The 17,621-nt window shown below is 40.8% G+C and overlaps 1 protein-coding gene across 1 annotated transcript in view; it reads right to left on the bottom strand.

Moving 5' to 3' along the window:
* Positions 1–17,621, bottom strand: part of cdh13 (cadherin 13, H-cadherin (heart)) — a 570,143-nt gene that overhangs the window by 398,855 nt on the left and 153,667 nt on the right. Inside the window, exon 2 of the mRNA XM_055934321.1 lies at positions 8,276–8,393. Within this exon, the coding sequence (XP_055790296.1) occupies positions 8,276–8,393 (118 nt within the window). The remainder of the gene's footprint in view (positions 1–8,275; positions 8,394–17,621) is intronic.

Below are 17,621 nucleotides of genomic sequence, written 5' to 3'. Positions count from 1 at the left end.
AACTAGTGTATCTTTCATTTGCTGTCCAACATGTATTTTTTAGTAAAGTTTATGATGAGTTCTTTGATTAGATTAGGTGACTGTCCAAAATATCTCCGGAAAATGTTGTGCATTTTGGCTACGTATTCACAATGTAAAACCAAGATTTGTACCTCTAAATATGCACATTCTCGAACAAAACATATATGTATTGTGTAACATGATGTTATAAGACTGTTATCTGATGAAGTTGATCAAGATTAGTGATTCATTTTATATCTTTTGCTGGTTTTTGCGAATGCTATCTTTGCGGTGAATGAATGCGGTTGTGTGTTTGGCTATTGTGGTAAGCTAATATAATGCTATATTGTGTTTTCGCTTTAAAACACTTAAAAAATCTGAAACATTTGTAGCATTCACAAGATGTTTATCTTTCATTTGCTGTACACCATGTATTTTTCATAAATGTTTTATGATGAGTATTTAGGTATTTCACGTTGCTCTCTGTAATTATTCTGGCTGCTTGGTGATATTTTTTATGGTAGCTGCAATGTAAAACTATGATTTATACCTCAAATATGCACATTTTCGAACAAAACATAGATGTATTGTATAACATGTTATAAGACTGTCATCTGATGAAGTTGTTTCTTGGTTAGTGACTAATTATATCTCTATTTGGTCGGTTTTGTGATAGCTACCTATGCGGTAGAAAAATGGTGAAAATATGCAGTGTCTTTTTCTATTGTGGTTAGCTAATAGAAATACATATTGTGTTTCGCTGTAAAACGTTTTAAAAATCGGAAATGATGGCTGGATTCACAAGATGTTTATCTTTCATTTGCTGTATTGGACTGTGATTTCATGATATTTATGTTATATGATATCCCTGTGGCGTTAGGCTAGGCTATGCTAGTCAGCTTTTTTGATGGGGGGGATCCCGGATCCGGGTTTGTGACTCGTTAGAGGTTAAAGACTACTATGACAGTAGGTTTATCGAGTCTTGTAGACTATCTTCAAAGCAAACTTTTAAGCAACAGTTGGCTTTGTAGCAAACCACTCCTATGTTAAAGGTCCTTCAAGTCAAACTTCATGTTGACAAATGCAGCATGAGGCAATGCAAAGGTACTATGCAATGCAAAGGTACTTGAAAAATGCCGACTTCCAGCAGCACCAGAAAAGAATACATGAACTGTATGGGAATGAAGTTGAAGTTCTGTGAAGAGGAAAAACAGACAGAATATAAATAGCAAATCTCCTCTTTAATATTCAACACGATAGAGGATTTTGTTGGGGGTGAATAGGTCTCAAGATTGGCTGCGCTTATCAAATGAACACATATATCTTGAAAGCTTCAATTTGTGTGTGTGTTGTTCCATGAACATGCTACCAGGGCTGGCGTTATGGGCGGGCCCTATGGGGCCTGGGCTGCCCTACAGTACCTCCTTGCCTGTCCAAATAAAATCTTTTGAATATCGATCATTTATTTGACTGAGACGCGCGCTGACAGAAAGACACATCAATCTCAGATAAAGCATCCAAGCGAGCAAAACAGCTCCCCTCTGTCTCCATAAATGTAGACAATGTATCTGATTCAAAAGGACAAAAGGAGTATGACATGTCATACTTTTAATGGCCAGACAGTATCAGATACATGGGTTACATATAGCAAAACAGAGTGGCGCTGTTTCGCTCGCTAGTTTCAGCAGAGAGGAAGAGGCGAAGCAAGATGGCTCACTCTCGCCAAAATCTGTCCTGAATAAGCCCAATGCGTTTCTATGGGCATAATATGCAGATCTAAGCTTATTGTCTGCATTCCCACCTTTGGGACAACAACTCTCATTGAGAGGGCAGATACATGAGCATCTCATCTCATATACAGATCTCTGGTTTCAGGAAGTTTACAGTGCACTGTTCGGATGGATGCTGGCTTCCCCTAAAGTAAATTGATGTTTTGTCAAAACTATATAATTACTCCTGTCTAAATAAAACCACTCAAAATACTTTACCAGAGGGCTTGACTTAGCCACAGAACATCATTAGCTTCTTAAATTGTTTTTGCTTTGGATTGTTTCAAATCACAAGTGAGTGCAAAGGCTTACGCCTACTTGGGAAGCCAGCAATTTGTGCAGCGCAAGTGGCAATATGCCTAGCTGCTTATTCAGTTTATAAAACAATATATATATTTAACCTTTATTTAACTAGGTAGGTCAGTTAAGAATTTATTTTAATTTTACATTAACGGCCTACACGACACTGGGCCAATTGTGTGCCGCCCTATGGGACTTCCGATCACAGCCAGTTGTGATACAGCCTGGGATCGAACCAGGGTCTGTAGTGACACCTCTAGCACTGAGCTGCAGTGCCTTAGACCACTGCACCACTCGGGAGCCCAAAAAGCTGCTGTTGTCAGTGAACAACTGACAGGTAATGTGTGAAGATAATGTGTCTTGAGTGTAATTTAAAATGTTGAGACAGGAAGAGGAGGGGTATGTGGCGAAGATATGGGCGTCTCTCTCCAGAATGCATGCACTCAGCTCTCCCGAATGCACTCAGCTGTCTCCCACCTATTCTTGCACATTAATTGTTTCATTGTGTGAATTGTTTGCCCTTTGATTGTTTATTTTGATCAATTCCAGATTACATATGTAACCAGTAGGCCTAGTAAATTTCTGTAATTTCTTTAGCCGCCAATGGATCACGGTATAGGCTAACAATGTGTCGATATGGCAAAGTCTGGTGCTCTTAAACTAGTTGAATTTTAACTTTTTGATTTTTAGCATTTTAATTCAGATTTTTATGATTAACCATGTGACAATTTTGAGAAACTAAAACATTATTATTGAAATGGAACTGTTCCACAAAAATGCACATAACTGGCATGCAGATAGGTAGAAATTATAGGATAAATTGTAAGCTTCCCCAAACTTGAAACTCACAAGCTGCCCTTTGGTCTCAAAGGAGATCACATGAGAAAAAGCAGGCCCGCCTATAGAAATCAAATGCCTGTCCAACTGATTAGTTCTGGCGCAGGCCCTGCATGCTACTGAGACTGTGTTGGAGTGTGTACATGAGTGTGTGCCTGGAGCACAAGGACAGAGCACTTTATCATGTAAACTGAAAAATCTTGTAGTGGGGTCTCCAGAAATAAAAATAAAACTGATGAGAGCATGTTCCATTCATCCAATTGATCAAAAACCAGCAGTGTATTCATGGATGCCAAGGGAAGCAAGGCTTCCCCCCAAAATGTATTCATGGATGCCAAAGGAAGCAAGGCTTCCCCAAAAAATGTATTCATGGATGCCAAGGGAAGCAAGGCTACCCCAATTTTTTTTACCAAGAAATCAAATAAAAAAAACATACCTTTCATCTCTCCGTGTTTCATCATTTTCCTTCAATTCGCAAGAGGCTGAATGTATCTCACCGGAGAAACTATCCGAGGGAGCGAAACAGCGCCCCTCTATCTCGCTATGTGTAGGCCATCATTCTGACGCTGTCTGGTCCATATGAGTATAACACTGTTGCCGCCCGTAGCGTTGAAGCCAAGGGAAGTATAAAAAATTTGCCTATCAGCGTTGAGCTAAACTGAACAAACTCAACTGTGAAGCAAAATCTGGACCCCTACAAATCAGCTGGGCTAGACAATCTGGACCCTCTTTTCTAAAATTATCCGCCGCAAATGTCGCAACCCCTATTACTAGCCTGTTCAACCTCTCTTTCATATCGTCTGAGATTCCTAAAGATTAGAAAGCTGCCGCAGTCATCCCCCTCTTCAAAGGGGGAGACACTCTAGACCCAAACTGTTATAGACCTATATCCATCCTGCCCTGCCTTTCCAAAATCTTCGAAAGCCAAGTTAACAAACAGATCATCAACCATTTCGAATCCCACCGTACCTTCTCCGCTATGCAATCTGTTTTCCGAGCTGGTCATGGGTGCACCTCAGCCACGCTCAAGGTCCTAAACGATATCACAACCACCATCGACAAAAGACAGTACTGTGCAGCCGTCTTCATCAACCTGGCCAAGGCTTTCGACTCTGTCAATCATCACATTCTCTAGAGTTCCACTATGGAGATGGGAGAACCTTCCAGAAGGACACCTATCTCTGCAGCACTCCACAAATCAGGGCTTTATGGTAGAGTGGCCAGACGGAAGCCACTCCTCAGTAAAAGGAACATGACAGCCCGTTTGGAGTTTGCCAAAAGGCACCTAAATGACTCTCAGATCATGAGAAACAAGATTCTCTGGTCTGATGAAACCAAGATTGAACTCTTTGGCTTGAATGCCAAGCGCCACGTCTGCAAGAAACCTGACACCACCGTCTCTACGGTGAAGCATGCTGGTGGCAGCATAATGCTGTGGGAATGTTTTTCAGCGGCAGGGACTGGGAGAAACTTGTAAAGATTGAGGGAAAGATGAACAGAACCTGGTACAGAGAGATCCTAAGCACACTGCCTAGACAATGACCCTAAGCACACTGCCTAGAAGACGCAGGAGTGGCTTCGGGGACAAGTCTCTGAATGTGCTTGAGTGGCCCAGCTAGAGCCTGGACTTGAACCTGATTGAACATCTCTGGAAAGACCTGAAAATAGCTGTGCAGCAATGCTCCCCATCCAACCTGACAGAGCTTGAGGATCTGCAGAGAAGAATGAGAGAAAATCCCCAATACAGTTGTGCCAAGCTTGTAGCGTCATACCCAAGAAGACTTGAGGCTGTAATCACTGCCAAATGTGCTTCAACATAGTACTGAGTAAAGGGTTTGAATGCTTATGTAAATGTGATATTTAAGTTGTTTTTTTATATACATTTTGCAAAAAATTGCTTCATTATAGGGTATTGTGTGTAGAGTGATGAGAGGAAAAAACGATGTATTACATTTTAGAATAAGGCTGTAACGTAACAAAATTAGGAAAAAGTCAAGGGTTCTGATTACTTTCTGAATGCACTATACATCTGAAATCAAAACACTCTTCCATTGTTTTTCTCTATGAGACATAAACCGGTGAGCAGAAAATTACATTATCAAAGCAACTTTGGGCTCCAACTTTAGTTCTGGCTCAGTCAAAGTGATTTGTATTGCAGTGCTGCCTGGTGTGTTTCATTGCTGAGAAGTCGAAAATGTAAACTGACTTGCGTTTGTGATTTTCTAGTGATGTGCTTGAAAGTGACACTAATTCCCCCCTGGTAGTGGGGGTCTGTATCGGAATACAGTTTGGTTTTGTGCCGTCACATTTTATTTCAGCGAGGTATAATGACTTAGTGATACTGGAGGTCATGGTAAGTTAGTGTCAGTGTGCTCAAAGAGATTACAGGATCAATTTCATTGGGTTTTCATAAATTGAAGTCAATTTGTATTATATTCATTACCAAACAGACATACATTTCCAATCTGCCCAACTCTAAAACTCCGGCACTAAAACTACCACACCTGATTGAACTCCACTCCACGTCGCTGATATGAAAGCACTCAAAGTCTATTCTATTAAATTAACTCTTACTTTTTCCATTTAAAAGCATTTTTTTTTAATTTTGAGGTTTGCCTTTCAGACCAAGCTGATGGTGAGGAAAGGTTAACTATGAGTAAAAAAAAAACTAAAAAAACATTTCAGTCAGGTCATTTAGGTTCAAGCCCCTGGACTTTTTTGTGTCCAACTAGTTTAGAGTCTGACAGAGCTTCCTACTATACCAGAAGCACAATGAGTCTGGAACAATGTTTTTTATAGTATCTTAGATTGAACTGTTCTGAGGACGTCTGCTCGTGTATGTATTGCTCATCATCACCTCATCAGTCACCTGGAGACAGGGGCAGGGCGGGACAGGGGCAGGGATATCTTCATCTTTATTCATGCCACTACTTTCTGCACATTTGCTTATGCATTTCTATTTGCATTTCTGCCATCAATTATTCATGTAATTAGGTCCTGTCCATTTGGAAGTAATGGTACTTGAGTGTGAGCATGAATGCGTGTCTGTTGGTCGCTGCCTGTTTTCTCCCAGCACCCATTAGAGAGATGGATGTCCTTGACCTAGGCCTCACCAAACAGGTACAGGCCCCCTCCAGACCGCCCCTATCCTGGTAATTACCGGACTACCCTGCCTGAATACGGGAAGGGCCAGGAGTGGTGCTGGGACAATTTACATAAATCTGCATGTGTCACCTGCAGAGCCAGCAACCTCTGACACCCAGGCTGAGTCACAGTGTCTCGCTAGCATCACTGCACAGCCTACCTGCACAGCTCTCTCTGCACAGCTCTATGCAGCTCACAGGAGCTCTGTCTGCTCTGCAGAATGTCTACTATAGCCCATCTGACTACATCCCTCTCTCCTTGCTGTATGCAGGCTTATGGCCCAGCATACGTTCCGTATCTCTTAATCTTCTTATTAACACTAGTTCAGTAATATTTCATCTCATCCAACAGGTCTAGAATATCCTGTAGATGAGAGAAACCTGTATCTCACAGCTTTTCTTCATCGGGCAGACACTTTTGAGTTTGTTGGTGTGTGTTTCAGGGGAAGGTGCGTGGTTAAGTAGACTATCTACACGTGTTGAAGTGTGTGTGTGTGTGTGTGTGAGGGAATGTATGTGAATGAACCCCCCATGGTGTGTTGTGTTTCTGCTGACAGGAGCATTTTCAAGGAAATGGAAGTGCACTGTTATCCCAGAGCAGTGCACTAAAGCAGAACTGAGCTCTGTCTCACCGTGCCCGGATTGCTGGGCCTCAAGATGACAAAATGCTTCTCCGAAACAAACACAATGAAATATAAAGATTGAAAGAGAACTTGGACGAAGAGTTGTCATTTTACGGTAGAGGATATAAAATATGTTATTTTCTACTTAAAAAGCAGCACTCCCTCAGCAGTTGGTTTTATAGTCAAATGCCAATATAAACCATGGCCTTTCAGTCATGAGTGAAATGTCAAGCTGTGACTTCATGTAATGTACATACACAACACACTAAAGAGACTAATTCAACCTTAATGACTCATTCTCACTATTGTAGTCTTGTCTTGGTGCTGCGAAGAAACGCTTCACACGCCAGCTTCCGTGTAACCTGTTGACATCCCTGTCACTCTCCGAGGAGCTAGACGACAAGCCAGCAGCCATACCTCATCTCCCTGAGGAGCAGGAAGCTAGTCAGCAGATATTACTGGAAATCCCAGAGGAGCAGGAGACGAGTTGCAGACATTACTACAGATTCCAGAGGAGCGGCGGACCATTGAATTGTGGCAGTTACGAGACGGGGGGCTGTTGGAGTGAGGGATAGAGGGAGGGAACTGCTGTCTCCATGGCAATGACCTTGGTCATGAACTCACTGACTCTCCTCTCAAATCCATCTTTATGGGTTTGATTGTAAATCCACTGAGATTTTTATTTTACCAGTCTGTAAAATAACTCGAGGGGTACTGACTGGGGAGGATCACAATGCTAGTTCAACCTGAACACATTTCTAATGTTACTGAAACAGTTAACATATCAATCAGGTTGTGTCCCTGTGATGTGGTTTCTTCCCTCAAAAGCAGAGTGTTTCTCAGTTAAAGCCACCACAACCCACGGCAGCCTGTGGGTGAGGATCACTTAGCAAGCTTTTGTAAACATCACACAATCAAGAAGAATAATTCATTAGCCCAGCAACATTTTGTTGTTGTTGTGTTTGGAAGCCATTGCTTTTATTTCCTGTTTCGAATAAGAATTTGCATGAATTATACTGAATGTTAGGAACATAACAGCCAGCCCACACAGAATCACCTCTTCTACAACCCCAGGGGAAACTGCCTGACACTAGGAGTTAGACAATGAGCAACTGTTGAGCTACAGTCTGCATAAAAATCTGTGTGCACGTAAGTGTGAGTAATTGCGTGCGTGCATGTGTGTCCATGAGTGTGACAGAGAAGGAAAGATAGATCTCAATAATCACTTTGTCCAACTTATTTTTGTTACCCCTGCTTACATGTACAGTATATACAGTATCGACCTCCATACTCCAGTATACCTACACATTGAAATGATGGTACTGGTACTGACCCTGTATAGAGCTCCATTTAAATACTTTTTAAAACTTTACATTATTTCTTCTTACCGTGATAATGAATACAGCATTGTTGGGAAAGATCTTGCAAGTAAGCATTCCACTGTACTGTTTTACACTTGTTGTATCCTAAACACGTGACAAACAACCTTTTTTGTTTTTGTTTCTTTTATTTGATTGAAGACATTTGTATCTGAAGTGACGCGCGCCTGCATGACATCCCCTAATCTTCCCCTTGTCAGGAAGGTATCAGGTCTCTCACTCACCTTGTGTGAGAGGATGGTCCTTCTGGAAACCTCCGTTGTACTCCACCTGGTACTCCTTCACCTGGAAGCCAGGCACACATCCCTCCTCCCCCTCCTTCTGGGCTCCAATATGGACAACCTGAGAACAGAGAAGAAAAAAACAAGACTTAGTCAACAAGTTAAACTTCAGGAAAACAGCTGGGTCTTCTCTGATGCACTTCCTTAATGACAATTAGAATATCATAAGCCGACTGCTTCATCCTATTCATCCTCATAAAAGCTCTTTCTCAGAAATGTTTTATTCATCATTTTTAAAGAACCGCCACACAAAGGTAGTGTGGGTCAGAGCATGTTTTATGGTGTGGAAAAACATAATATCTTAGAATTTGGGGGAAATACACTAAAGCCCAATGCAGCCATTTATATACAGTTGAAGTTGGAATTTTACATACACTTAGGTTGGAATCATTAAAACTCGTTTATCAACCACTCCACAAATGTCTTGTTAACAAACTATAGTTTTGGCAAGTCGGTTAGGACATCTACTTTGTGCATGACACAAGTAATTTTTCCAACAATTGTTTACAGACAGATTATTTCACTTATCATTCACTGTATCACAATTCCAGTGGGTCAATAGTTAACATACACTAAGTTGACTGTGCCTTAAACAGCTTGGAAAATTCCATAAAATTATGTCATGGCTTTAGAAGGTTCTGATAGGCTTATTTGCATCATTTGAGTTAATTGCAGGTGTACCTGTGGATGTATTTCAAGGTCTAACTTCAAACTCAGTGCCTCTTTGCTTGACATCATGGGAAAATCAAAATAAATCAGTAAAGACCTCAGAAAAAAGTCTGGTTCATCCTTGGGTGCAATTTCCAAACGCTTGAAGGTACCACGTTCATCTGTACAAACAATAATATGCAAGTATAAACACCATGGGACCACGCAGCCGTCATACCGCTCAGGAAGGAGACACGTTCTGTCTCCTAGAGATGAACGTACTTTGGTGCGAAAAGTGCAAATCAATCCCTGAACTACAGCAAAGGACCTTGTGAAGATGCTGGAGTAAACAGGTACAAAAGTATCTATATACACAGTAAAACAAGTCCTATATCGACATAACTTGAAAGGCCGCTCAGCAAGGAAGAAGCCACTTCTCCAAAACCGCCATAAAAAAAGCCAGACTACGGTTTGCAACTGCACATGGGGACAAAGATCGTACTTTTTGGAGAAATGTCCTCTGGTCTGATGAAACAAAAATATAACTTTTTGTCCACAATGACCGTCGTTATGTTTGGAGGAAAAATGGGTAGGCTTGCAAGCCGAAGAACATCATCCCAACCATGAAGCACAGGGGTGGCAGCATCATGTTGTGGGGGTGCTTTGCTGCAGGAGGGACTGTTGCACTTCACAAAATAGATGGCATCATGAGGGAGGAATATTATGTGGATATATTGAAGAAATATCTCAAGACATCAGTCAGGAAGTTAAAGCTTGGTCGCAAATGGGTCTTCCAAATGGACAATGACACCAAGCATACTTCCAAAGTTGTGGGAAAATGGCTTAAGGACAACAAAGTCAAGGTATTGGAGTGGCCATCACAAAGCCCTGACCTCAATCCTATAGAACATTTGTGGGCAGAAGTGAAAAAGTGTGTGCGAGCAAGGAGGCCTACAAACCTGACCCAGTTACACCAGCTCTGTCAGGAGGAATGGGCCAAAATTCACCCAACTTATTGTGGGAAGCTTGTGGAAGGCTACCAGAGACGTTTGACCCAAGTTAAACAATTTAAAGGCAGTTCTACCAAATACTAATTGAGTGTATGTAAACTGCTGATCCACTGGGAATGTGATGAAAGAAATAAAAGCTGAAATAAATAATTCTCTACTATTATTCTGACATTTCACATTCTTAAAATAAAGTGATGATCCTAACTGACCTAAGACAGGGATTTTTTACTAGGCTTAAATGTCAGGAATTGTGAAAACTGAGTTTAAATGTATTTGGCTAAGGTGTATGTAAACTTCTGACCTCAACTGTATGAATATAAAATAATTTCTGGGTAACAATTAAGTACCTTACTGAAACAGTTTTCCATTAAAATTGCCGAATTGCTTTTTAGCAAAAATGATTTCTCAAGGAATAATTTTGCTAGGACTGTTTGGGAGTGGTCTGTGGGACCAGGAAAACGTAAAACTGGCTGTTATTGCAGAGGTTTGGAACTCTCATTGTTATTGGTCTATTAACTAATTTACTGCCTGCTGATGTCACCAGGGAAGCCAAAACTCCCGCCCATGCAAAAAGTGTAATTAAAAGGTCCTGTGTAGATTGTATTTTCAACCAGCAACTATCAGGAAATAACACTTTTTTCACACTTTCACAGTGTTTTATCAGTTGTTGTGCAGTATGATACAAAACACAGGACAAACCAAAATACATTTACTTTCTGCAGACAGCTGTTCAGATCGGTTTTTGTCCTCACAGAACATAGCCTCACTCTTAAGGTAATTACAGACCATCAGCATGGTTTTATGTGCTTAGGCAGAGAGCAGAGCGGGAACTGCTAAGAGGGAGCACAGACAGGACAGTGGTGTATTAGTATACAGTATATGTCTGAGAGAGGCCACAACAGGGACAGGCAGCCAGACAGGGTTGGTGGTAGTGGAAAGCAGTGGAAGGAGGCTCTAGGGGGCGTCAGAAGGCTTGGCAGTAGCCTGCCAGTCCTGGCCCACCTACAAGTCCATCCACCTGTCACTCCCAGTCCCCTCGCCTGCCATTATCACTCTTTCACCCCACGTTCTCTCATCCATCCATCAATCACCTGCTCAAAGGAGAGAGGGAGCAAGCATTCTCACCTTCTGTGATTTATCTAAGACACATGCATCACTTAAAAGGTGTCACTGTATCTCATCACTGTTCAGATGGGAGGTCATACAGGGGTCATGTAATATTATCACTGCACACACCCATGCAGTGACATGGTGTCATTCAAATTATTCTATTCACATTTTTTCGTGCGGCAGACATGGCAACCGTCCCAGTGCAAAATGATTGGTAGTTTCTGATGGTAGCTCCTAAACAAAACTGTACAATAATACTCACATTGCACAGTCTGAAAACTATTACAGTTTATTTAAATCACAAATATGTGGTACATTTTCACAACTCTTAGTACAAACTTCAAAACAGTTCATCAAAAAGGCAGTTGTTTCAAAACTGTAAGCATACTTTCAATTGACTAAGTACAATACACAAAATCCTACAGTCACTTTATCACCAGCTACAATATGTAACTTTTTGGGCTACCTGACTAAATTCACATAGAAATGTGAGTTATACAGTAGATCGTTCATTCTCATTGAAAGCAAGTCTATGAAGCGGTAGATCTGTTCTACAGTATGTGCGCTATTTCTGTGCTTCCCGTTCTTAAGTTTCATTTTTTGAGTCTTTTACTTTTGATTTTGTACACCAGCTTCAAAACAGCTAAAAATACAACATTTTTGGTTCTGGAAAACAAATTTCACAGCGGTTTAGATGGTACAATGACTCTCTACACAATGACTGCTTGTTTTGTCACAAACTAAAATTAGGCAAACTATTAGAATTTAAACAACCAGGAATTGTGGGAGTGATTTCTGCGTAGTGTATCTTTAATTAGTGTTTCATCGAGAAATAAATGTCCTTCACAATGCAATGCTCATATTACTTACATTACTTTTACTCACAATACTTTTACCCACATTACTTTTTTTATATCATGAAACTGCTTTACTAAAATTGCATTGGCCAAAATTGATACAGCTACATATCGGGATATTACCTTTGACGGTATATCGTATCGTTTTGACAATATCGCAATATTATTTTTGTATTAGTTACCTGTACCTGCACCTAACTCCAGTATTTTTCCTTCGTACAATTGCTTGTTCTCCATCTTCTTTTTAACTAGATAGGGAGCCAGTTTTTAGCACTCTTATTTCCATGACTGATCAAAACTCGTTTTCTCATGGTTCTCTCTTGTCCCACTGCAGCAGACATGCAGTGCATTTGGAAATTATTCAGACCACGTGACTTTTTCCACATTGTGTTACGTTATAGCATTATTCTAAAATTGATTACATTTTTTTTTTAAATCCTCATCAATCTACACCAATTCCCCGTAATGACAAAGTGAAAATAGGTTTTTTTGTGTGTGTGTGTGTAAAAATGTATACAAAATAATAAACTGAAATACCTTACTTACATAAGTATTCAGATCCTTTGCTATGAGTGTCGAAATTGAGCTCAGGTCCATCCTGTTTCCATTGATCATCCTTGAGATGTTTCTACAACTTGATTGGAGTCCACCTGTGGTAAATTCAATTGATTGGATATGATTTGGAAAAGCACACACCTGTCTATATAAGGTCCCACAGTTGATAGTGCATGTCAGAGCAAAAAGAGAAGGCCAAACTGAGCAATCGGGGGAGAAGGGCTTTCATCAGGGAGGTGACCAAGAACCCAATGGTCACTCTGAAAGAGGTCCAGAGTTCCTCTGTGGAGATGGGAGAACCAACTGGAAGGACAACCAGCTCTGCAGCACTCCACCAATCAGGCCTTTATGGTAGAGTGGCCAGACAGAAGCCACTCCTCAGTAAAAGGCACGACAGCCCGCTTGGAGTGCCAAAGGGCACCTAAAGGACTCAAGATTCTCTGGTCTGATGAAACCAAGATTGAACTCTTTGGCCTGAATGCCAAGCATCACCTCTGGTGGAAACCTGGCATCATCCCTACGGTGAATAACGCTGCAGGGATGTTTTTCAGCGGCAGAGACTTGGAGACTAGTCAGGATCGAGGTAAAGATGAACTGAGCATACAGAGAGATCCTTGATGAAAGCCTACTCCAGAGCGCTCAGGACCTCAGACTAGGGTGAAGGTTTACCTTCCAAGCCTCTGAATGTACTTGAGTGGCCCAGCCCGAGTCCGGACTCGAACACAATCGAACATCTCTGTAGAGACCTGAAAATAGCTGTGCAGCAACGCTCCCCATCAAACCTGACAGCGCTTGAGAGGATCTGCAGAGAAGAATGGGAGAAACTCCCCAAATACAGGTGTGATAAGCTTGTAGCATCATACCCAAGAAGACTCGAGGCTTTAATCGCTGCCAAAGGTGCTTTAACTAAGCACTGAGTAAAGGGTCTGAATAGTTATGTAAATGTATATTTTAATATGAATTGTTTTATAAATTTGAACAAAAATAAAAAAAATAAACAGTTATTGCTTTGTCATTATGGGGTATTGTGTGTAAATTGATGAGCAAAAAAACTATTTAATACATTTTAGAATAAGGCTGTAACGTAACTGTAACGACTTTCCTCTTCTTCTGACGAGGAATAAGAGATATCTGAACAATGTGCTGCGTGGTAAGTGTCCATTTTAATATATAAAACTGAACACTACAAACATACAAAATAACAAAGTGAATGAACAAACGAAAATCGGAACAGTCCCGTATGGTGCAATCACAGACACAGGAAACAACCACCCACAAAACACAAAGGAAAACAGGGTACCTAAATATGGCTCCCAATCAGAGACAACGACTGACACCTGCCTCTGATTGAGAACCATACTAGGCCAAACACATAGAAATAGAACAACAGAACAAAACATAGAAAAACAACATAGAATGCCAACCCCAACTCACGCTCTGAACAAACTAAAATAAAGACATAAAAAAGGAACTAAGGTCAGAACGTGACAGTAACAAAATATGGAAAAGGGGAAGGGGTCTGAATATTTTCCAAATGCACACTGTATTTGGCTGTTTTCGCTGCATAACATTTTAGGTTTAGAAGAAGTGACTGTTAAATGCTAACTCCCATTTGTATAAACTGGTTAACATAGCTAGAGTACAGAAATCGGTGGTTGTAGTCAAAGTCGATTTTTAACTGTAATGCAGTTTATTGGAAACAATGACAGAAACATGTGTTGGGGTTGACATCTATAAAAACATTATACTCTGATTTTCTACCTCAACATAGTGTGAAATAAACAATAGCCTAAATGTAGGCTAATTTTGCTGGGGTGCAATGAGGAGACTCAAGATCTTTCACCATCATGATTTGTTCCATCATGGTTCACAAGCATCCAGAAACATCTAAAGAATAGTCAAAACAGACCAGACCAGTCAACAGACCAGTCAAAACAAGCTGGTGAAAGTTCTACTAAAACTCCCCCCCGTACTCATCTGGAGGTCAAGGATTTGAATCGTTTTAATCAGCTAGGCTGGCTATCTGTAGAAAAAAGGGTAATAAAACTCAGCCCCAAGGTACTGATCAAATTATTTTACTTGTATTAGAGATGTCCACCAACACAACACCAATGTCATCCTGTCCTTTTATGTGTCATATGTAATCAAAGTATGGCTAGTAGGCTAGGTCTAGTGTGTAGCCTAGGACTACTAGTATGTATGTTTGTTCATTTTCAAACCATTTATTTAAGAGGACCACAATAGAAATACTGTACATTTTCAATATTTTTGTGTCGTTGATTATTGTGAATGCATTATCCACGTGTGGTTGTATTGTGTTTTAAATTGTCAAATAAATGTATCTATCTATCCGCCATTGGCCCTTTCCCCCACGCGTTACCATGTCAATTCAATTGTTTTGGTCGAGTCCAATTTACCTCTTTCCCGCATCTATGGAAGTGATCGCATCTCAATACCAAGCAGCCATAGTCTGAGTCGATATTCATGTATAATAAGGAATTCCCTTTGAACAAGCCCACAAATTGTGGAAAACAAACATTCTTTCCCATTTAGCCTCAGTGTAAAATAACCAACTTCATTGTTAGTTTTTTGTTATACAGAAATAACAAAACATGCCAAAAAGCTGCTGTGTTGTTCAATGTACATGTAACCAGGTCAAAAATATCCACTTACGGATTACAATGCTCCCACGTAGGATAATAGAGCCTGCGAGAAGAGCCCTGTGGCTTCAGGCTATTTGGCGTGGGAAATGTGGGGACCTGGTGTCCAAGTAGGCTACATGTACCTATGTGAGTGGAAAACATTTCCTCACAGGTAAGACATTAAACTTGTTTAGTATAGTCCGTTTGTAACACCACTCACTACTTGTAGCTGTATAGTCTGCTTATTTGTGTTGTTGTCACTCATGTGGCTGCTCGCACCGTCATGAAAATGGGCATGAGGGAAGCCTTACAATATTACGTCTTCTGGAAAATACCAACCTGGAGAGTGGAGGAGGGTTGTGTCAGGGGACAACAATCTCCAAGAGCCAGGGAGACTCTCGTGCCAGAGCGACACAGCTTACAAGAGAAAACAGGAAACAAGCTCATGGACTTCTTCCTTTCCCCCTGGATGTGTGCCATGTCAGGAAGACATGGTTAGGAGTGGAAAACTCAACCCAAGGCCAGCAAATCATGCAGAATAGGACTTTGTTTGGAATGCTCACACACACACACCCCTTAATGGACGCACACAGACTCACAGTTATTTATGTGTGCACTGTGAACAAAGTACTTTGTACTAAATATTGTTACTAAAATGAAACCTGATTCTATGATGTCTACAGTAACATTAGATTAGATTGAACTACACCACACAAGTAGAAGAAAACCTGTAAAGTATGTGGCCACAGCTCTTTACATTGCCAGCACTTGATATTCAAATAGAATGCATTGAAATACTGTCACGCCCTGGCCTTAGTATTATTTGTTTTATTTATTATTTTAGTTAGGTCAGGGTGTGACATGGGGTATGTGTGTATTTTGGGGTATTATATGGTAGAGGTTGTAGTTGGTTGTAGTTTATGGTTTTGTGTTGAGTGTATGTGTCTAGCTGTGTCTATGTTGGGTGTAGTTGTCTAGGAAAGTCTATGGTGGCCGGAATGGGTTCTCAATTAGAGACAGCTGATTTCGGTTGTCTCTAATTGGGAGCCATATTTAAGGCTGCCATAGGCTTTAGCTGTTTGTGGGTCATTGTATATGTATATGTCGATGTAAGTAGTTTGTGTGTGCACTTACGTTTGAAGTTTCACGTTTGTTGTTTTTGTTAGTGTTGTTTAAGTGTTTCGTGTTCATCTTCGTCGTTGTAATTAAAGAAGATGTATTCATATCATGTTGCGCCTTGGTCCTCTCATTCACGTCAACACGATCGTGACAAATACCTTGTATTTAGATGAAGAAATTCCAGTTTTTGCAGCGTACAAAATATACCTTTATTTTTGCTTCTGGGCTCTGTAAGCAAACCACAATACAACAGTGTCTGCTAAGAACAGACATGTAAACAACAAAAGTGTCTATGGAATAAAATTAAAGTGTCAGAGTGTAGATACAAATATTTATGAACAATATAAATATTTATGAACCATAGTACAACAGTGTCTGCTAAGAACAGACATGTAAACAACAAAAATGTCTATGGAATAAAATGTAAGTGTCAGTGTAGATACACATATTTATGAACAATATTCATATTTTGGAACAAATCTTGAGATCGGTCTTCAATATTTGCATTGCCTTTGTGATGCGATAAGGGCTGTCTACATCTCTTTTCTCCCTCCTCCTCACACCCCTGCTACTACTGCTGCTGCTCTGTGGCATTGGTGAAGAGCAAGCCAGTGTAGTAGGTCTTGGAGGTGAGGCCAGGATAGAGCTTCCCAGGTCCTGCATGGAGAACTGTTTCCAATTCTGCACTGCAGCTCAGTGTGGGAGATGGGCTCGAGGCCAATTACCAGGCAGTACTGGGGGCAGAGGCAGTGCTGGGGGCCGGTGTACAGGCAGTGCTGGGCCACAGGGAACAAAAACGGGTGCTGTTTCCATTCGCTGGTGTTTGTGCCTTGAAAAAGAAAAACGTAGAGGGCTGTATAGTACACATCCAAACCATCGCAAACTATCAATGAACATCTTATAAAACATCATTAACCGAGACTACAATAGACTATAATGTTGCAAATGTTTGAGCAGAGTTCAGTAGGCTTGACCTACTGCAGCTACTCAACTCTGCTTAAACATTTGCAACTTTTTAGCTAGCTGGACCTTGCTACCAAACTTTGACTTCGGTGTTAACAATGTAGGAAGCTTATGAAATTGTTTCTTGAACAAAATGTTTGATTAAAAAGTTGCAACGCTCTCTAGTTTAATTTGCTGGCTTTCTTTCTATGCACAAGTATGCTTCTAGGTTAGCTAGCCACTAGCCAGCCAAGTAGATAGCGCTAGCTGGCTATCTATTGTTAGCAAACATGGCTACTCGGCTAATATACAACAAAATACCTAATCCTCTGGTGAATACGGTAAATTACTTTCAGACATCCCATGCTTCACGTGCCGAACAAGCTAGGGAAGCCGGCATCTCCAC

Source organism: Salvelinus fontinalis, chromosome 9 (genome assembly GCF_029448725.1).
Source record: "Salvelinus fontinalis isolate EN_2023a chromosome 9, ASM2944872v1, whole genome shotgun sequence".
In the NCBI taxonomy this organism is placed as follows: Eukaryota; Metazoa; Chordata; class Actinopteri; order Salmoniformes; family Salmonidae; genus Salvelinus; species Salvelinus fontinalis.
The sequence above is the reverse complement of the archived record's forward strand: the minus strand, read 5'-3'. Positions and strand labels throughout refer to the sequence as shown.